The sequence below is a fragment of the Mixophyes fleayi genome, chromosome 2 (genome assembly GCF_038048845.1).
Source record: "Mixophyes fleayi isolate aMixFle1 chromosome 2, aMixFle1.hap1, whole genome shotgun sequence".
Taxonomy (NCBI): domain Eukaryota; kingdom Metazoa; phylum Chordata; class Amphibia; order Anura; family Limnodynastidae; genus Mixophyes; species Mixophyes fleayi.
The window spans coordinates 8541171-8563198 of NC_134403.1; the positions used below are offsets into that span (position 1 = coordinate 8541171).

A 22028-nucleotide genomic window follows, 5' to 3' on the forward strand; every position below is an offset into this window, starting at 1 on the left:
CATGCAAAAGGTTGATGTTTAAAATGTCGACATTATATGGTTAAATTGATTGTCGACATCATATAGGAAAATGTACAAAATATATGTACATACAGTCATGTCTGCTCATTTGCAGCCATATGTTCTGTTTTGTCCTAATGGCTATGTTTTGTCATGGTATATAATTAGACAAAAATCAAATAATTTTAACCCTGTTATTGTAGAAATGAATGTACTAAATCTTTGCGACTGTTATATGTCACAACCGAAGCAAAAAAAAATTTCACAGCCATCTGACTCTTCTTACAATTCCATGACAGTGCATGTTCTTATTACTGTAAAGTAACCGACAAGCAAAGAATACTTTAACAACATAACTATTGAAAATTCCACTCTCTCTTCTGCCACTAAACGTCTTTCACTTACTTCCTCCTTTAGTCTCTCTCAGTGGACCTCATCTCCCCCACACTGTGATGGACACTCCCTTGACCTTGTCTTCTCCCGCTACTGCTCCATCTCTAGTTTCTCCAACCTTGCCTTCCCCCTCTCCAACCACAACCCCCTTTCCTTCAGCCTCCCCTTACCTCATGCCCTCCACCCTGCACCCAAGTCCACATGTACACAATGACACCTAAATACTCTACTAAGCCAATCTACTTCTCATTTTCCATGAAACAACTAATTTCTCCTATTACTGCATTGTCCTGCCCCAATCAGGCTGTCTCTTTGACAAAACACTCACTTCAGCCATAGATAATGCAGTTCCAGCAACCACATACAGTCTCCAATGATCCAAACCCCAACCATGGCCCAACCATGGCACACCAATCAGACCCGCTACCTGCAAATGTAATCTCGCACTGTAGAGCACCACTGGAGTAAATCTCATTTCTATTCCAATTCCTTAACTATACATTCATCCTTTAATCTTACAGCACTGCTCTTTCAATTGCCAAACAAACATGCTTCAAATCTCTAATATTCACCCAGTGTTCTAACCCACCTTGTTTCTTTGCCATCATAAACTCACTTCTCTGCACCTCCTCCCTCTTCCTCCATTGCAGTCCATGATTTTCCCACCTACTTCAAAGATAAAATCAACACCATTAGACAAGGTATTTCCTCTTGACAAATTGCACACACTCCACTCACTCTACTCACCTTCACCTACACTCCCCAATCCACCCTTAATTCATTCTCTCCAGAAACTGAAGACAAAATCTTTGCACTTATCATCTCACCCTACAATCTGACCCCTTGAGCCTATTCCCTCCCAACTTTTCTGCTCCTTCCCCTCCACAGCATGCCTACCTCTAGCTCACCTCTTCAACCTGTCTGTCTCCACTGGCACATTTCCATCCACCTTTAACCATGCACTCATCTCAACAATTCTAAAGAAACCATCTCTTGATCTAACCTCCCTCTCTGACTACCGCCCGATTTCTCTCCTCCACTTTGCCTCCAAACTACTTGAGCAATTAGTGTACAAACACCTGTCTGGTAATGGCAATATAGCTGTGAACCACTTCACAAGGTTTTCACCTATAGCAGCCCCATCTCCAAGTAGCTAGATGTGTTCCATAGTACTCAGTTGCCCCCAGGTCTTATGCTCGAGTAGTAGTAGCTGTTGATCACACTATTGCAATGAAGTGGACAGAACCCAGAAGGGGGTAGTGAGCAACCTTGATGGTAATAGAATAGTCCAAACAAATAGAGAACCGGACTGACATGCCTTAATGCAAATCCATATAACAAGCCAAGGTCAGGAGTAGGAGAAGACAGCAATACCAATTAACAAGCCAGAGTCAGGACAGGTACAGATAAACGAAGATCTGATTAACAAGCCAATGTCAGGAGTAGGAGAATACAGAAATTCTGTTTAGCAAGCCAGGGTCAGGGCAAGTAGAGATAAATGCAGATCCATTTCTCAAGCCCAAGGTCAAGAGCAGAAGAAGACAGAAATTCCATTTGCACAATCCAGGTCAAACACTAAAAAACAGAATCAGATGAGAATACAAGGCACACTAGAACAATTACCAGAATTGGTGTACAACAGGAAGGAGTTTATAAGGCCAGAGGAACTAGTGATAGTAGCAGAGGTAATTAGCTGCACAAATGCAGCAACTAATTTGGGAGAGACTAGACAGCTGAGGCTGCCCAGCAACTGGCAGAGAGACAGAAAACAATGAAGGACGCTGGTTGCCATTTGCATGGCAAACAGCTAGAGCCGATGAACCGCCAGCTGGTATCTGATGATGCTGACTCTGTCACCAGGCAACCAATTCGGCGTACAGTGGTGAACATTCCATTGAAAATTATATATAAACCGACTGAGATCAGGGACCGCCCGCTGCTACTTGACAGGGCGAGGACTTCAGCTGCTGTCACTATACAACTGATCTAACGTGCTGTGGTAACCACTATATTTCTTAACACTGTCTCCCTTTCTCTCCCACACTCTATTCTCGACTCTCTGCAATCAGGCTTCTGCCTCCAACATTCCACTAAAATTGCTCTCACAAAAGTGATCACTGTTCTACTTACTGCAAAGTCTAAGGGTCATTTCATACTCATTCTCCTGGACTTATCTGCTGATTTTGACACTGGTAATCACCCTCTTCTCCTACACACCCTTCACTCCATTGGCCTTCATGACACAGTTCTTTCCTGGGTCACTTTCTAGCTATCTAACTGCTCCCCTTAGTATTTCTACCTCTGGCACATCCTCCCCTCCACTCCCATTTTCTTATGGGGTGTCACACGGCACTCATTCGGCATCCACAATCGAAGACTAAGACACTCACCTATTCCTTATTAAGCATACCTCAGCTCCTGGCGTTGGATCTGCGCATAAGCAGACCTATAACCTTTCTGTCCTCTGCAGGTTTTCTATTGATTCTTAGTTCTGGCTCTAAACTTGAAAAGGCACTTCCTCCCTTCCCTCTGGGCCTGTTGATCAAGTTACCTGCCTGATTAGGACCTTGACTGCTTCTTGTGTGTCTACTTTGGATTGTGAGTGCCTCTGTTGCTTTGCTGGCTGGATTTATCTTGTTACACCTGTCTCTGCTGTGTTGCTGTTCCATGGGCTATACCACTCAAGCTACACTTGCCTCCATTGCCTTCTGCCTGGATTATCCACACTGCACCTGTCTCCACTGTGTTGCTGTTCCACGGGCTATACCGCTCAAGCTACACCTGTCTCTGCTGTGTTGCTGCTCCACGGGCTATACCGCTCAAGCTACACCTGTCTCCACTGTGTTGCTGCTCCACGGGCTATACCGCTCAAGCTACACCTGTCTCCACTGTGTTGCTGCTCCAAGGGCTATACCGCTCAAGCTACACCTGTCTCCACTGTGTTGCTGCTCCACGGGCTATACCGCTCAAGCTACACCTGTCTCCACTGTGTTGCTGCTCCACGGCTATACCGCTCAAGCTACACCTGTCTCCACTGTGTTGCTGCTCCACGGCTATACCGCTCAAGCTACACCTGTCTCCACTGTGTTGCTGCTCCACGGGCTATATTGCTCAAGCTGCACCAGTCCCCATTATCGTGCTGCCTGGATCGTCTACACTGCACCTGTCTCTGTGATATATCTGTACTACGGGCTATACCTCTAAAGCTGCGCTTGTCCTTATCTACATTGTTGTCTGGACTGTTCATGCTGCATTTGTCTCTACTGTGTTGTTGTATTGAGAGTTTTTCCACTCAGGCTGCACTTGTCGTTGTTACCCTGCTGGCTGGACTGTTCTAACTGCACCTCTCTTACTGTGCTGCCATACTGTGGTCCCAAATACCTAAGCTGCACTTGTCGCTGTCACTCTGCTTTCTGGACTGTTCATGCTACAACTGCTCTCATTGTGCTATTATATTACAGGCTGTATTGCTAAGCTGTATTTGCTCCTGTTACTCTGCTAGTGGAACTGTTCATGCTGCAATTACTCTCCTTGTGTCATAATACTACAGACTGTACTGTTCAAGCTTCTAGTCACCATTAAACCGCTACTTCAATTGTTCATCCTGCATCTGTCTTCACTCAGCTACTTGGTTGTAGAGCTTACATTCCATTCACCTCCAGTGTGTCTGCATACATCTTAACACCTACTCCCCTGGGATCTCGCCTGACACTCCTAGTGGGGACCGCGACCTGCGGACGGACGCCGCTAAGCCTAAATCACCTTGCGGTGATCACTGGTGAATACCATCCGTCCGTTAGACTCCGCTCCCTGCTGGGAGTAGCGCCAAGTTGGGCAGGTCCAAGAATCCAGTGTACCAAACCGTGACATGGGGTCCTACAAGACTCTGTTCTTGGCCGTTTAGTTTTTCATTGTACACTTCTTCTCTTGAGGCACTAATTTTCTCATTCGACCTCCAGTACCACCTCTACACTGATGACAACCAATCTGGAATGAGTTTATTATTAGTGACAATTAAGCATAATCTGTGAACAGAGATATTTTGTTTTCGGAAGCCGATGCTGATGTAACTGATATTTACGGGTTTGCGTGGATCCTGCTGGCTGGGGGTGCGATGATCAGAGCAAAAAGCAAGGGGTAGAGGGGGTACCTTTGCCTAGTACCCTTTAGCCAGGGAGAAAGCATTTGAGGTCAGGCCATTGGTGAGAACTGAGGCAGAAAGATTGCAATAAAAAGCACCAACAGCCTTCAGGAATCTGCCTGTGAAACCGAATCCCTGGAGGATGAGAGCCATATAGAACCAGGAGACTCTGTCACAAGCATTCTCCGCATCCACGGCAAGCATAGGAGATGAGACCTGAACCTTGTTTATAAGATGGATTGCGTCAATAATATGTCTATCTTTATTGAGTACTTGCCTTGATGGGAGAAAGATCACCTGATCAGAGTGAATCAAGCTGGGGAGGAGTGGGTTCAGTTTATTTGCCTGAATCTTCGCAAAGAGTTCAATAAAGATAAAGGGTAATAGAACAAACAGAGGGGTCTTTACCCAGTGTAAGGAGTACTATAATGGTAGCTTTGGTGGTATCCAGGTGGAAGTACTCACCATCCAGGATTCTGTTAAACAGGAAGCGAAGGTGTGGAATCATTCAGTGTGCAAACAATATATAATAGGACATTGGATAGCCATGGAGACGTGGGGCTTTAGTTAATTTCTGGGAATTAATGGCCTCCTCTATTTCCTCATCAGTGATGTTGTTCCTCAACCTTGTAGTGTGAGGAGATTTTATTATTATTATTATTATCTTTGACTTATAAGGCACCACAAAGGGTCCGCAGCGCCGTACATTACATATACAGAAAACAGAACCAAGATACAACATGATACACAAATATATACAAACACAGGTGACAGGGTAAAGCAAATCAGATTATATCTGACAGATAGAGAAAGGGATAGTAGAAATCAGCAAGAAGAAGGCCGAAGATTAATAAAACATGGAAAACAGGGCTAGCGAAGCCTGCCAAGAGGTACAGAGGGTGAAGGAACTGTAGAAGGAGCACACAAGGAAAGAGGGCCCTGCTCATGAGAGCTAACAACCTAGAGGGAGGGGGAGACACATAAATGGGGGTACTAACTAGGGGAGAGAGCCAGGACAAGAAAGTTAGGAGGACTGATAGACTTGAATAAAGAAATGAGTCTTAAAGGGCACGCTTGAAGCCTTTGAGAGTAGATGCTAACCTGATGGAACGTGGAAGATCGTTCCACAGCAGGGGAGTAGCCCGGGCAAAGTCCTGAAGACGAGAGTGAGAGGAGGTGATCAGTGAAGTAGTGAGACGGCGGTCAGAGGCAGAGCGGAGGGAGCGGGTTGGAGTGTAGGTAGAGATGAGATTGGAGATGTAGAGAGGGGAAGATTGACTAAGAGCTTTAAAGGTGAGGGTGAGGAGTTAATTAATTCTGTAGGGTATGGGGAGCCAATGTAGTGACTGTTGGAGAGAGACCGCAGAGATAGAGCGGGCGGGAGAGAAAAATGAGGCGGGCAGCAGCATTGAGGATAGACTTAAGAGGGTCAAGGTGAGAAACAGGTAGGCCAGAGAGAAGAAGGTTACAGTAGTCAAGGCGAGAGATAATAAGCGAGTGAACAAGGGTTTTCGTGGCTTCCGTAGTGAGAAAGGGACGTATCTTATGGCTTTATGATGGCTTTATGTATATGCGGCTTCTGAGATAGGAGTGAGTCTACTGGATTCTGCCAATCCAAGTTGGAGAAGTTCCTGACTATGCTGCTGATATAATGAAGTGCCTGAAAGTAGGCAAAGGTAAAGACACTAAGAGAAGGAAACTTTTCTATTGCTTGAATATTTGTAAGGGGACATTTACTTGGAATGTTCAACAAGCAGCCGATGTTTGTGATTCCATTTTTTTTTCCACCAAGTCTTGAAGGAGTAGGAGGTTAAACCAGTTCCCTCGTCCTAGCCAGCAAAGGAACCATTTTAGTGGAGAATTCCAGTGCGCCAGTCACCAGCACAGTCCGGAGCCAAAAACAGACGACCTAAGAAAACATGACAATGTAAACAAGTAAAATGTATTGTAAATGCAATGTCTCGGAACTACAAACATTTTCATTTTTCCAATCAAATATACATTTACCACGAAGTAAATAGCGCACAATACAGGTGCAGCAACAGAAAAATAGACACAGTAACAGAAGCAGTAGTTGCGTGACTTTGTGAAATAGTATTGACACTCATAGTATTGACATGAGTGCGGGGGAATCGGCAACAGATTGTAAGTGATTAATGAATACTCTACAAGTGAATCACCTAGAATCTATGACAATGTATGAAATGATCAGGAATCAGGAGGATGAGCAGATGACAACAATGAAGGACGAGCATGCAGAAAGTGCGCTTTGGCCCTAGCCGGGTCTGTAAAGATCAGTGTTCAGCCATTATCTACAACTCTATACTTTGTTGTGTTTAAGAGGACAAATCTCCAATTTCTACAAGGTGTCGGTGGACTGTTGAGAATTCCTTTCTCTTTTTGGGCAACAGAGGCAGAAAAATTCTGAAATATTAAAATTCCCCTGTCGTCGACTAACAATTGAGGTGATATCTTGTAGGCCGCCAGTATTCTTCCTTTTTTCCCTGAAATCTAGGAATCTGGCAATGGCCTGGCGAGGGCAGTTGGTATCCTGTCTTTCAGGCCTCAACATGTGTGCTCTTTCGATTTGTATATGGTCAGTATACGAGGGGATGCCCAATGCCTTTGGTAAGGTGAGGCAGGTCGAGAGATGTTGGCCTGTGATTGATTCCGGCATTCCTATCAATCTTATAATTGGAGTGGATGAGCTGAGTCTTCCAGATTGTTTGCACGTTGTTCCAAGCCAGAAATTCTGGAGGTCTTAGAATCAATCTTGGCACGTGCTGAATGTTAGGAGATCTTCAATTTTTTTATCAATCTGAGGCATGATCAGATTTGAGATCGCCTTAGACACCTCAGTAATTGAGTTGGGGGCTAGCACCACAACTTGTTATTCCTGGTTGGACGTGTGAAGGTCCGAATCATCATCAACTGGCGGCTGTCAGCATGATAAAAATGTATTGGTGGGTTGTTTAGCTTGCCCCATTTTCAATGGTGTTGGGTGTGCTGTGGACTTTGAGGAGTAGGGCTGGTCGAGAAATTTGTCCATAACACTCTTGTCTTGTTAAAAATTAGGATTCACTGTCACCCAGTAAAACAGAATATAGCATGTCACATGTAAGCTATGTTCTGAGTAGAAAGATCTGAAAATTATTCCTGACTAGAGAGAACGATAACTATATATCTACCAAAAACAGTTCTCTATTGGCATATGTTATTAACACATATCTGTTTACAAAAATTAAGATACCAAATACAATTTTGCAGGGTCAAAAATAGGTATTGGGAAAATCTAGACAAAGTCACCCTCCAATAGGAGAGTAATCATTGGCGCTAACGATAAAATTGACCTTATCAAAAACTATTGCAATTGATGTGGGAAAACAGTATCGGGACACAGTACCAATGCAAAACTAATACCAATACATTACTATTAGTAATATACATACCCTTAGTGGTTAGGAATGGTGAAACGGGTCCGCTAAAACAGGAATTGGCAGTAGGCAGACCTTACCAATATCACTGAATGGTGAAACCATCTAATATATAAATGCTTAGTGGCGTCTGTCTGTGTGTGTGTGGAAAAAAAAAACAAGTTGCAGCGCCACCTGCTGGGCAGAGTTATACACTGACCTACTAAATTCTTAGTGTGTGTGGGAAAAAAAATTCAAAAAGGGCTGAAATTTGGTAGGGCTCAAACTCATTTTCGTGAGGTAATTTTACCTCATGAACACACATGTGTAGAGGCGTGCGTTAGTGTGTGTGTGTGTGTGTGTGTGTGTGTGTGTGTGTGAAAAAAACTATTTTCTCAGAAAGGGCTCATCCAATTGACCTGAAATTTGGTATACTGACATTATTTGACAAAAAAATTAGAATAGTCAAGTCAGTTAACTTCCATCATCCCCCCTTCCCCCCGTGGGAGGGGTAGTAAAGGCTAAATTTACAAGTTGAGGGGTCAAACTCATTTTCGTGAGGTAATTTTACCTCATGAACACACATTAAAAAGGCCGCTTGCGTCGGGAAGTAACGCTCTTCCCCTGAGGAGGCCTGGGCTAGGCCCAAATGCATGACAAGAACCTTTTAAGACCTTAAGTAGCTTAATTTGACTAGAATGCATGAGTATCATGCACGGGTTAACTTGTAAAACCTATATCAGCGTAGGTAAAGAAAAAATATAAAGCCACTAGAGGGCAGCAAAGTTACACAGTATATGATTAATATGTTACACTGACATAGTGAATTTCAGTGGAGCGAACAAAACAATTTGAGCAGTGTATAGAGGGTGCTGGTTTTTACAGGTGCAAATTTTCACAGAGGAGCCAAAATGAAGCTACGCCCAAGAAGTAGTAACACAGGCTACTAGGCACGTAAAGGTAATTCCTGCATTATATCTTGTAGCCATTAACAGGAGCAAGATAAACTCAGCCAGTAGTCATGCACAAGGGAGCCACCAAGCTGTTATTCCAATTGGTAAGGGATATGGACTGCTGAGCAAAAATGACTACTGATGCTGGCCTTGAAGAACCCGCAAACAGAACCAGGCAATATGTACACAAGTCAAGAGAAAGTGTTTACTAAATATCCAGTTTGTGAAGAAAATGTACTAAACTGGCTGATCCCAAAGTGAAATCGCTTAAACACACATGGCCTGATTCATCAGAGCACGCATTCTGAGCGCAACCCGCTCTCAGTATTATACGCCCGTATCTAGGGATTGTGCACTCCCCAATTTACTAAGGAATGAAGCTAGATGAATTTAGTCGCAAGCTGTTTAAAATTGACGTTCAACTGTGGAAGTGTGCCGATTACGGGTACACGGCTCACGTACGTTAGAGTACACTATTCATTTGTATTGCTTGCTTGTTATAAATAGGATGATTGAGCTTACTTTGCAGGGGAGCTCTTAGGAAAGTTAGTGCATTTAAACTGAGGAGCTCTGTATATCGCCGATTGGCTTATCAGAAATCTGGATAGTTCAGTAAGATTTAAAGACACAGCTCCGTGTGCACTGAGATGTTAATAACCACCATAGATTGGAGAGAATATTCGACGATTCAATAAAGCACCACAGCTCTGTGTGCTCTGATATTATGATGACCTTCACACGTTATAGAAAATACTCAGCAGTGTTGATGATCCTCCTCTACTCAATGTAGGACGGCTCCTGATGGCTCTCACTGTATCTAGATCAGTGGTCTGTATGTATACGATCACCGGATGACTGCGATACCACAGATGAATATCAAGTAATTCAAAGGTGCTCTGCACTGGGATCAGATCAACCCAATGTTAGACAAAATATAAAGAGTCTAACACGTTTCATCGTCTTAGGGTGATTTCATCACAGACAACAGTGTGTTCATCATCATCATCATCATCTTTATCTATTTATTTATATAGCGCCACTGATTCCGCAGCACTGTACAGAGAACTCACTCATATCAGTCACTGCTCCATTGGAGCTTACAATCTAAATCCCCTAACATACAGATCAAGAGAGATTAAGGGCAATTTAATACCAGCTAATAAACCTCCCAGTATGTTTTTGGAGTGTGGGAGGAATCCGGAGCACCCGGAGGAAACCCACGCAAACAAAGATAAGATCATGGTCGGGAATCGAACTCAGGATCCCAGTGCTGTGAGGCAGAAGTGCTAACCACTGAGCCACCATGTTGTGTTGAAAACACACTGTTGCAATTTTATCTTTTTATCTTATAGACTATTTTAGCGGATTACAGACCCCTAAAACTAGTGATTTCTTTTGAATGACAGCCTATCAAGCGCCAGAAGGGATTTATATTTTGTATATTGCAGTAATAAGGTTAGACTTATTTTTTTAAAGACTGAAATTCCCTTTATATAGCCAAACTCTTTCCTTGTTCGGTTCTTCTCAACCAATAGTGTGCCAGTCATTAACAGTTAAACTTTTGCCGATTGGCTGGTACAACTGGCATCACTCAGGAGACTTGACTTCCATAGTATTTAAGAACTGTCATTTTATCTATCGGTTTGCCTTGAGAAAGCACATCCAAGCGAAATGCGTGTCAACGTTTTTGCTGGCTGCACTTCAGTCTCTAATACTTAATAAGAGTTTGTCTTTGCTCTAGATCAATAGCTCCTTTAAGCCCAAAGTAAGCATGGAGCAATTAGGAAACAGTATGCAATTCCCTCCCTATACATAACTATGGATATTTTATTGCAACAGTTGAATACTAATCTCCAGTGGAAACAGGAATATTTAGAAGGCAGAGAGTAAGTCTCTGTTAGTTATAGTGAGGGACACACTGCTACTAAGTTATGGAAGCTCCCAGTGACGAGATAGCACTGTAAGAACGGCAGCTGCATATCATTGTACATCTATACATGCCAGGCTATCTCATCCTCAACCTAGCGCTATAATAATATGCTTATAATAAGTTCAGTGGATAAAAGGAAAACCATAACTAGTAATTCACTGTTAAGCAGTAATTGGTGGGGCATATTACATTTATAGGAGTGATTGCTATTATATAGTTAAGAAGAACCTAACAAGGAAAGAGTTTGGCTATATAACGTAATTTCAGTGCTTAAAAATATAGGCCTAATCTTTATTACTGCGCCTGAATATCTTGAGTACTAAATCCTCAATTATTACAGGAGACAGTTGAAGGGCATCCAATAATTTTAAAACACACATTTTGAGTGATACACAAGTACCTTTATTTCTCTTTTATATTTTATAGTTTTTGTATTTTAATTTTAATAGAATTGATAAACTGTTACATTTTAGACTGAATAAGATGTTTTATATAAAACAATATTCACAAAAGTGAACAAAAGGGAGTTCTTTGTGCACCATCTTTCAAACAAACTTCTGGTCTCTCTTTCTATTAAGGTTGTTAAGTTTATGGTTGCACCCCATGGGCAATTAATAAGAAATTTCTCAGAAATTTTGAACTGAGGGTACTATAACTCCCAATAATTGGTGCAATAGAAAAACCCCTATTCTCCTTTGCTTGATCAACCGTATCCTGGCAGTTATTATTATCACTATCCAGCCCACTCTACTCTACAAGGTCTGCGTCTCTCATCCACCTTCATTACATCCTCCCATTCCCGGTTACAGGATATTTTTCGGGCTGCTCCCACTCTATGAAATTCTCTCCCTCGCACAATAAGACTCTCCTCTGGTCTACAAGCTTTCAAGCATTCTCTGAAAACCCACCTCTTCAGTCAAGTTTATAATGTTCTTCAACCAACCTCTTAACCTTACCACATTACCCTATTACCACCCGTTATACAACTATCCCTTGACCAACATTCTTGTGTGGCAGGATCATTTAGCTTATGAGTCACTTTTACCTTTGCAATCTGGCTGGGCCGAATGCAAATGTAGACTTAACCTCATGTGTCAAGCTCCCATTGTCCCATTGATTGTAAGCTTGCGAGCAGGGTCTTCTCACCTCTTTGTCTGTTTTACCCAGTTTGTTTATTAATTTACTATGTAAAGTGCTACGGAATATGTTGGCGCTATATAAATAAATGATGATGATGATGATGATTCCCCCCAGCCCAGTCTGCATACCCTTCATTACTCTCTGACTACACCCCAACCCCCTCTGGCTAAGCCTCAGCCCCCTCTGGCTATGCCCCAGCCCCCTCTGCATAACTCCCAACATTTTACCCTCCAGCCCCCTCTACCCACCCTCCATCTCCCTCGACACACCCTCCAGCCATGTGCTGCCAAGCCTCCATCACCCAATGATCTATGTTTCTTCTACACAGTCTTCCACATCACGGGTAACTAGAAGCCAGGTCCAAAAGCCAAAGACCACACAGCCACGGGCCAAGAGGCGAAGAAAATTACTGTAATTTTCTAAAAAAAATTTTTATGGATGATGTGTTGTTTGTGATCTTTGTCTGTTATTATTTATAATACGATTAATAGAAATAGGAGGGTAAAGGTCAAATGGAAGGTCAAATGATATAGATCATCATTTCACTGGATGCATCCTAATTATGTCCATTTAAAACTAAGAACAAAAGGATAATTTAAATCACCTAACAATTCCTGCATAATTGAGCAGATGATCAGTGGTTTCAGAGAGGCCGATAGTTAGGCAGAGCGCTCACATCTCTTCGGAGGTCCCGATAATCATTTGTTAGTGACCAGAATGATCTATATCATTTGACCTGCCATCAGAAACTCAGTAATATGAGGTCTAGACTAATCCTCTCTTATAATCCAGTTTATTTGAATATCATCGGAACAGTGTTACCATATAATCTGGTTACATTTACGATACTTTTTGCATGTTATTGAAGAAATGTAGTATGAAGAAACATAGTAGGCTATATACAATACTACAGGCAGCGCGGAGTAGATGCACAACTCTGGCCTTTTCTGTTAATCTGCATATTATTATTATTATTATTATTATTATTATTATTAATTTTTATTTATAGGGCGCCACAAAGTATCCGTAGCGCCGTACAAGGACAAACAATGGCACAGTACAAGGTGAAACAGCACAGTACAAGTAACAGTAAGCACTATAACTCTGGGGGCTCAGGCACAGCATGAAAGAGAGGAAGGGAGGGGAAAAGTGAGTATAGGCAGGTAACTATGGCCCAAGAGGGTGGGCATGGATGACAGGTTGAGAGTCACTGAGGGGAGCGGAGAGAAGCGAGAAGAGACAGAGGGCAGAGGGACTGAGAGGAGGTGAGCTGAGTAGCTGGAGAGCGCAGTTAAAAGTGATGGAAACAGAAGGTAGGAGAGCCCTGCTCAAAGGAGCGAACAATCTAAAGGGAGGGGAAGACAGACAGACACATGGATGAGACGGAGAGACGGGAGAAACGGAGACGGAGTCGAGGAAGGGGGAGAAGGGAAGAAGGGATGAGAAAGAGAGGTAGCCGACCGGTGGGAGTTTAGGCATGAGACTGCATGAGACTGCATATAATTATAATATAATAATATAATATAATAATATAATATTATTTATTTACGATCCAAGACGTGGATCAGGGTGATTATACAACACATAATTCAGGGATATACATTGAAGAACGATTTTTAAAAATAACTATCAGGGAAACCATGAGATAGTCCATTCATTTGAAATTCAATAATCCCTTAAGACTATGTGATCACGTTCTTATAACAAATAGAGACTATTGGGTGCATCTAGTTTTTTTAAATAGGTCACTTTTGTCACTTTATCTTTTACACTTGTTTGTTATATTTCGCTAGAAGGTTAAATTTTATAATTTGAGACAACTTTCTATTATATCTTACCGATCATCAAATATGGAGTGAGCACTGCATCATTTTCAAAAACCTTCTTGTTCTCCTTTCTAACTAATATTATTTATAATACACAAGTTTGATTATGCACACACAGAGCAATGATGTCCTCAGGACATACATCAGTGCACCACCAGACTGGTCGAGTCACCCAAATAAGACCTTTATAAAGCCAAACGCCCTCTCCACATACTAATCTGGTGGCCGTATGCACCGAGTTGAATGCAACTTCCTATTCTGTGTGTTAGTTCAAAATAGGAGTGAGGAGCCAAGGGAAAGTAAAGCAATAAAGGATTAGCTATGCTCATTGGTGAACTAGGTTGCATTCTAGGCGGAGGTACATTTAAATTGTGGGGACAGATTTATAGTTGGGGTAGGGCATGTGATAAATACATTTTAAATTTCAGCGTAAAAATAAAGCTATCAAGTATTTGTGTGTGTCAGGATGAGAGCATAAATCTGATATGATTAAATAGAATATTAAAGGCCAGGGCACAAATAAAATATTGCATTGATACATAAATGAACCTGATTGTCAAATGTTTGACCAAATGTTTTTAAAAAGGAAACAATTAGCCCAATAGGAGTTAATTAGGTTTAGCAAACCCTTTTATGAGGAGACCTGCTTAACATATGCAGATCACAGACATATATTGTTTTTGATCATGTATTTCACTTCCTAATTGACTTCCTTTCAGTAGGTAGTGTAAACACAAAGTACCACTAAATGTAAATGAGAGAGCCAGATGCCTAGGTGACACCCAGGGGACATTTCCACCCCCTTGGCAGGGCAGGAAACTGTTATCACAGGTTACAATAGTGAGACCAGACTCTGGGGATATGCAAAATCTTCCAAACTTCTACGGACCAGAATGAGATCCTTGGCCACTAGCACAGAGCAGAAATGTAAACTCCAACAAAATTGGCTGGCCTAATGTGGAGGATGGTAGAGGATAGTAGGTCCAACCAAGGAGCAAGATTAAAAGGTGGCCTTACTAGATGCCCTGCCAACCGAAAGTCCTGTTCTTTGATTTTTTTTTAATAACAAACTTTATGGCGTGGCGAATGGTCAGGCAGCAAATGAAGGGAAGAAGACTTCCATTGACTACAGTTATCTTCATTCATACGATCAAGCCTATGGCTTGGAGTTTGAATATGACCCCACATGCAAGTTTCAGGAGTCCCATGTTCTCACAAACAAAATTAAGAATTATATTGGAGTTACAAAACTGGACCCAAGAATCTAGAAAAATTATTGCAGTCTTGAGTATGATACCCCTTGCCACACTGGCCAAAGTCAACTGAACCAGAAAGCGAGTGGTCATGAAGTTGTGGTAGCGCAGGGGTTTGCAGATGGCCATGTATCTGTCCAGAGCCATTAACAGGACTGAAGAAAAAGTGTTAAGGTTCCATCTCTTAAATTCAAGTGTATAAAAGTCAAAATGACCACAATGTAACACTGGCACATGCAGTGCATAAATTGAGGCCTAGATGTGTGTTATTCAAACATGCATGTACCTTTACATCTGTCTTTTTCTGCATTTACATTTGGACAAAAGGAATTTTCAAAAACATATGGATTTCATACATAAAGTGGATGGCAAGTTTCTACCTGCATATTTTGTTGTGGTATTTTCTTAATAGATTTTTATTTCTTTTATTATTACAGAACAAAAAGAGGAAGGGAATGAAGAAGTTTTGCAACCAGTGATTGCCAGGTGTAAGAAAAACATGGGTGAAGAAATGTGTACAGAGCAATTAGCCTTACTTGGATTACAGCTATGGTCAGTATAGGTATGGAGGTGTTTGGTAACAAGTTGCTAGTGGTTTAGGGCTTGATTCATTAAGGATCTTAACTTAAGAAATTTCTTATTTCAGTCTCCTGGACAAAACCATGGTACAATGCAGGGGGTGCAAATTAGTATTCTGTTTTGCACATAAGTTAAATACTGACTGTTTTTTCATGTAGCACACAAATATCAACTTTAAATTTCAGTGTACAAATAAGCTATCAAGTATTTGTGTAATATATATAAAAAAACAGTCAGTGTTTAACTTATGTGCAAAACAGAATACTGCAATGTAACATGGTTTTGTCCAGGAGACTGAAATAAGAAGTTTCTCAAGTTAAGATCCTTAATGAATCAGGCCCTTAGTTTTGAAATAAACAATATTTTCAAAATTGATTCTTAAAATAAAATATTACATGTAATCGTCTAGAATTTTAAGTCACTTTATTTAAGGAGTTTTTGAAGTTTTATAAACATCAGACATGACAGTGAATACAGTGGACATGAATGATACAATATACATAAAATCTACGACATGGATAAATATCACAAGTAAATGGCAAGAAGGAGAATAACAATATAATGTCACAAAACACAGAGAGAAGCATGTGTGCGGCATTAAGGGTGAGAATTCACTGCCAGAAGAAATGAGTAAGGGGTAAATATCATGGAGGAGCGTGCCGGGATGGGGTTGGGGGCAGGGGAATGAGGGTGGATGGAGGTGACAGAATTCACAATGTACCAGGCAATGGAGTCTTGTAGTAGGAGTACTAACCATCCCATATCGTGTAGAAAGAAGCCACTTCAGTTTTCTGGAGAATGGTAATAAATTCCATATGAGACACAAACCAAACACAGTTAATAGCCTCTCGGCATGAACGGGGGCCTCTTATTTTTCCAGTTTTGGGCTATCTGGAATTTTGCCTCGCTACATGTAATATCTCCATATTTTAAGTATGCATTTGAATAACTTTTGAATGAAAATATAAAACTGAACGCAAAATATTATTTCTACAGATAAGAGAAAAATCTGTCATCATGGCAAAAAATGGGTTTCATTACAAAAAAGATGTGTTTATCATTTACAACTATGATTGAAATTTCATGCCACATTTTACTTGATCAAATATATTTTAATAATGCTGTTAATTTATTTTGCATGGTGTTTTGCCTTCTTTTCAGATATTGGACGTTGTTGCTTTTTAAAATACTCACAACTTTTTTCTCTTCCTACTTAGTCATAAAGAAGATTTCAAACTACATGGATTTATTGTTTATTTCCATGCATTGTACATTTCATAAATTGTTATATTTTCAACTATAGCCTCATGATAATTTTTCCAATGGACAATGACATGTGTGTGTTGAATAGTTATATGTATAAGTGTATGATTTAATATCACACATTTGGTGATTTTTATTAATATTGATAATAAATAGCTTACAACACTTGTAATATAAATAAAAACATTTCACAGAAATCAATTTAATATAAAAAGATTTTAAAATGCTAAAAGATTACAGAATGCAAAAATACAAAAATATACATTATTGTACAAAATTAGTAAAAAAAAAGAAAGACAGGATTAAAAATTCACTTAATTTATATTCTAAACTATACAGCAAATAAATTATTATAATACAAATATAAAAAGGTTTAGGTTTTAACGTGCAAATCTATTTTTTATTATTAAAATACAGTAAAGAGGCTGTGATTTATAATACAGATTAATTCTAATGAATGTAACAGGTACATATAAACTAAATAGATCATATAATTTTATAGATTGGACTTTAGCCTTTCTAATTAAAGATATTTTATATACACCTATGGTAGTTATGGCAGTTAACATATCAAAATATTTCGATTTACAGAGTCGACACTTGTACAAATTTCAGACATTTTGTCCATGTCGACATTTTGGATGTTGACATTTTGATTTGTAGACATATTGCTTGTCGATAGGGATGTGCACCGGCCACTTTTGGTGTCTCGTGTTTTGTGTTTTGGATTCGGATTTGCTTGAGGTTTTGGGTTCGGATTTGTTTCGCAAAACACCTGACGAAAGGTTTTGGTTCGGATTTAAGGTTTTGGATTCGGATTTATTTTGAAAAAAAACATAAAAAGTGTTAAAAACAAGTTTTTTGGTTTATTTTCACTCCTACGCTATTATTAACCTCAATAACATTCAATAACAATCATTTCCACTAATTCCCAGTCTATTCTACAGAATCAGTGAACTTTGTAATATTGCAGTACCAATGGACTTATACTGCAGGATTGTTTTTGGATATTTTTTTTTAATTTCTTTTTTTTATAATTTTTTTAAAATTTTTCGTGCTGTGCTGTGCTGTGCTGTGCTGTGCTGTGCATTGTTATTTCCCCAGCGCAGCACGAGATATAGCAGGACAGAGGACCACCTAACACACTCTCCCTCTACCCTGATCAATGCCTGAGTGAAGATGGCGGCGACTAGCGGGGAATTTATAGGATCCGAGTATCGCGAGATCCGACAGCGGGATTATGACTCAAAGCCTCGGTTTCAGTTTTGCAATTGGCGGGAATACCCGGATCTGTCTCGGATCCGGCTCGGATCGGCAAGGTTCGGGTGGGCTCGGATTTCAGATATCCGAGCCCGCTCATCTCTACTTGTCGACATATTTTATTTCTAAATATTATATTATAGAAGTTTTAGTTGTCTGCGACCTCCTATTAATAATATTCTATTGCACCTGCCTGTTACTTTGGGCAATCTATATGACTCATTTCTTTAGACCCAAATGTTCTTTCTAAGCTCACCCTGATCTCCTTCACCCTTACACCGTATATAATCGGGTTGATGGTGGCTGGAAGCAGGAAGAATATGGCGCTGATCAAATTCTGAACATCTACTGAGACAGATGTCTCCAGCCTATATATGAGGGCAGATAAAACACCACTTGCATAAATAACTAGGGCCACTATAATGTGGGAGCTACAAGTGTTCAGGGCTTTGTTCCTTGATATTTTGATAACAAACATTACGGTATGGAGAATGGTCAGGTAGGAAATGAAGAGAAGGCTTCCATCGACTGCGGTTATCATCATACGTACGATCAGGCCTATGGCTTGGATTTTGGATATGTCCCCACATGCAAGTTTCAGGAGTCCCATGTTCTCACAAACAAAATGAAGAATTATATTGGAGTTACAATATTGGATCTGAGAATCTAGAAAAACGATTGGAGTCATGAGTATGACACTTCTTGCCAAACTGGCCAAAGTCAACTGGACCAGAAAGCGCGTGGTCATGATGTCGTGGTAGTGCAGGGGTTTGCAGATCGCCACATATCTGTCCAGTGCCATTAACAGGACAACTGTCGACTCAAACGTTACAATCACATAAATGAACCACATCTGCACCAGGCAGCCAGCCAGAGAAATCTGGTTTAGGTCAAAGGACAAACCCAAGAGAAATTTTGGCATGAACGTGGTTGTACAGGAGAGATTGACCACAAATAGGAGACCGATAAGCAAGTACATGGGTGACTGGAGACTTTTCTCTACAACAATCCTGTAGGTGAGGAGACAATTGATGAGCAGTATCATGGTATAGATGATTAGGAATGGGATGAGTAGGAGGCGTCGGTAGACGGTGATGCTGGGAAACCCCATGAGCAAGAAGTCTCTATGAGATAGAGTCACGTTGGTACTTGCAATGAAAAGATCCATGTAAAGTATTGTGGCACCTTGAAGGAAAACAAGAATAACATTTATTGTGGAAAATATCTCAAAAGCCAAAGCTGTCCACATGCCGACACCACAAAATGGTCTTTCTTTCCTTTTATCTGTGTAGCAGATTTAGGACTAAAGACCTAACAAGATGTATTAGTGGATTATTGTGTTTCTTAGTCATCATCATCATCAACATTTATTTATATAGCGCCAGCAAATTCCGTAGCGCTTTACAATTGGAAACAAGCATTAATAAGACAATACTGGGTAATACATACAGACAGAGAGGTAAGAGAACCCTGCTCGCAAGCTTACAATCTATAGGACAATGGGAGTTTGAAACACAAGGGCATGTGCTACATCATATTGCACAATGGACCAGCTAGAATGCAAAAGTAAAAGTATTGAGTGGACTTTTTGTGTGGCAATGTTGGACAGAGGGTTGTTGTCTTGCGTTAGCTGTGTAGAGGGTGGTAAAAGGGTAACCTAGGGAGATTAAGATGGTAGTTGAGGAATATCATAAGTTTGTCTGAAGAGGTGGGTTTTCAGAGAACGCTTGAAGGTTTGAAGACTAGAGGAAAGTCTTACTGTGCGAGGGAGGGAATTCCACAAAGTGGGTGTGGCCCGAAAAAAGTCCTGTAACCGAGAATGGGAGGATGTGATGAGAGTGGAAGAGAGACATAGATCTTGTGCAGAACAGAGGTGTCGAGTTGGGAGATATTTCGAGACCAGTGAGGAAATGTATGTCGGTGCAATTTTGTTGACGGCCTTGTATGTTAGTAGAAGAATTTTATATTGGATTCGTTGAAATACAGGCAGCCAATGTAGAGACTGACAGAGTGGCTCAGTAGAGGAAGAATGGCTTGCAAGGAAAATCAATCTAGCGGCTGCGTGCATAATAGATTGTAGGGGTTCAAGTCTGACTTTAGGAAGACCGGTAAGTAGGGAATTGCAATAGTCGATGCGGGAGATGATAAGTGCATGAATTAAGGTTTATACAGTGTCTTGTGTGATATATGTGCGTATTATGGAAATGTTCTTTAGATGTATGTAACATGATTTAGATATAGAGTTGATGTGGGGAATAAACAATAGTTGTGAGTCAAGGATCACACCTAGGCATGAACCATGAATACAAACTACACTGTTCAGGATTTCCCTGGAGCTCTTTTTCATTGTAAAAGTATTGCTTCAAGACTCCTTTACAGACTGCTAAAGCTCCACCCACATCTTCAGCAGAAGAATCTGATATAGGTGAGGAACCAGATTCTGTAGGAGTCACTGTGTCACTGGCCCTGCCCCCATCCACTAATCAACCAATCCATACAGAGTATTTCTGTACGGCAAGTATGCAAAAATGTCACTCATATTCTTTCTGCTTAGAGAAGCTCCTCATCAGCCTGCTACAGAGAGTAGAACAGCACGATGGACAGATTGTGATATGTTTAAACACTCCACTTATTGCACATATTTTATTCAGTAATACACAACCTTACATACATATTTATGTCAAATAGTGACTCCAATTCAATACTGACTGAAAATTAGACTACTAACATCAAAACAAGGTTAGGAAATGAACAAGATTGGAAATGATTGGAAGTGGAATCTCAAATAGAAGAAAGATGACTATTTATTTTCTGGTGACAGGATGAGCATGTCACAGTTAGTGTATTTAATTAGGAAAAAGTTCATGAGTGTTGAGTAGAGTAATGAAGGGGTAATGTGGACAGAGGTGTATGTTGCAGGAAGGGTGGAGGATCATATAGTCCTAAAGATAATGCCATGAAAGGAGAGTAAGAAAAGTAATTTGTTAAACATTGGGATTTAAGAATAAAGTGCGAGAAAATGAGGGAAATAAAAAAGAAATACCTAGTTGCAATGTCCTCTGCAGTTAGAGAAGAATTGCAGAGTCAGGTTGGAGCAAATGCAACTTATTTCTGGATGTCTTCAGATGTTGTTCAATGCTTGTTCAATTGTATTTTCTACCCACTGAGTGCAGAATCTGTCCCCCTAGACTGAATGCTAAGATATAGTGAGCCTGAAATCAGAACAAATTGCATCTGTTGAGTGCTCTGGTTTCCTCCCACACTGCAAAAACATATTAGTAGGTTAATTGGCTGCTATCAAAATTGACCCTAGTCTGTCCCTGTCTGTCTGTCTGTCTGTCTGTGTGTGTGTGTGTGTATTAGGGAATTTAGACTGCGAGCTCCAATGGGGCAGGGACTGATGTGAGTGAGTTCTCTGTACAGCGCTGCGGAATCAGTGGCGCTATATAAATAAATGGTGATGATGATGATGATGATCTGTTGTAATTGGTCAGCTGATCAGAGAAGGGGGATGGGGACTATTGGGCTTATACAGGCTAGATGAGACCAGGCCAGAGTCATAAGAAATGGTTCAGTGATCAGCAACTCAACACAGATTATAGCAATATAACAAATTCCTATTGTATACTTTTAAACAAACACCAGTTGCACAAATAAGAAGTGTAAATTAATGAGATGGTTCAGATTAGGGGGCCTATTTATCAAAGATCTTCCCCCTTGTAATTTAGAGGTAAATCCCTGAAAACAACAGTTTTTGGGGATTAACCGCTAAATTATCTGTATTATTCTTGCATCGCAGCAGATATCTCAGATATCTGCTGCTTTGCATTTCCCATCGTTTTACTGAGCGCTCCCCATAACAGTGTATGGGAAGTGC

At 40.7% G+C, this 22028-nt stretch overlaps 1 protein-coding gene across 1 annotated transcript; it reads right to left on the minus strand.

Annotated features, from left to right (window-relative positions):
• Positions 1-12999: 12999 nt before the first annotated feature.
• LOC142140019 (olfactory receptor 52K2-like) lies at positions 13000-19319 on the minus strand. Its single transcript, XM_075197879.1, has 2 exons — positions 18375-19319; positions 13000-13123 (listed from the first exon to the last, which is right to left on the minus strand). The coding sequence occupies exons 1-2, from the start codon at positions 19317-19319 to the stop codon at positions 13067-13069; spliced, it is 1002 nt and encodes a 333-aa protein (XP_075053980.1). The 3' UTR covers positions 13000-13066.
• Positions 19320-22028: the final 2709 nt, after the last annotated feature.

What these genes read in the sequence shown, in the direction of transcription:
- LOC142140019 (XM_075197879.1), bottom strand. Translation starts at nt 19,319, where the DNA reads ATGGATCTTTTCATTGCAAGTACCAACGTGACTCTATCTCATAGAGAC. An exon ending in GAACATTTGGGTCTAAAGAA is followed by an intron (nt 13,124 to 18,374) that starts ATGAGTCATATA and finishes ACCTGCCTATAC; the next exon opens with TCACTTTTCCCCTCCCTTCC.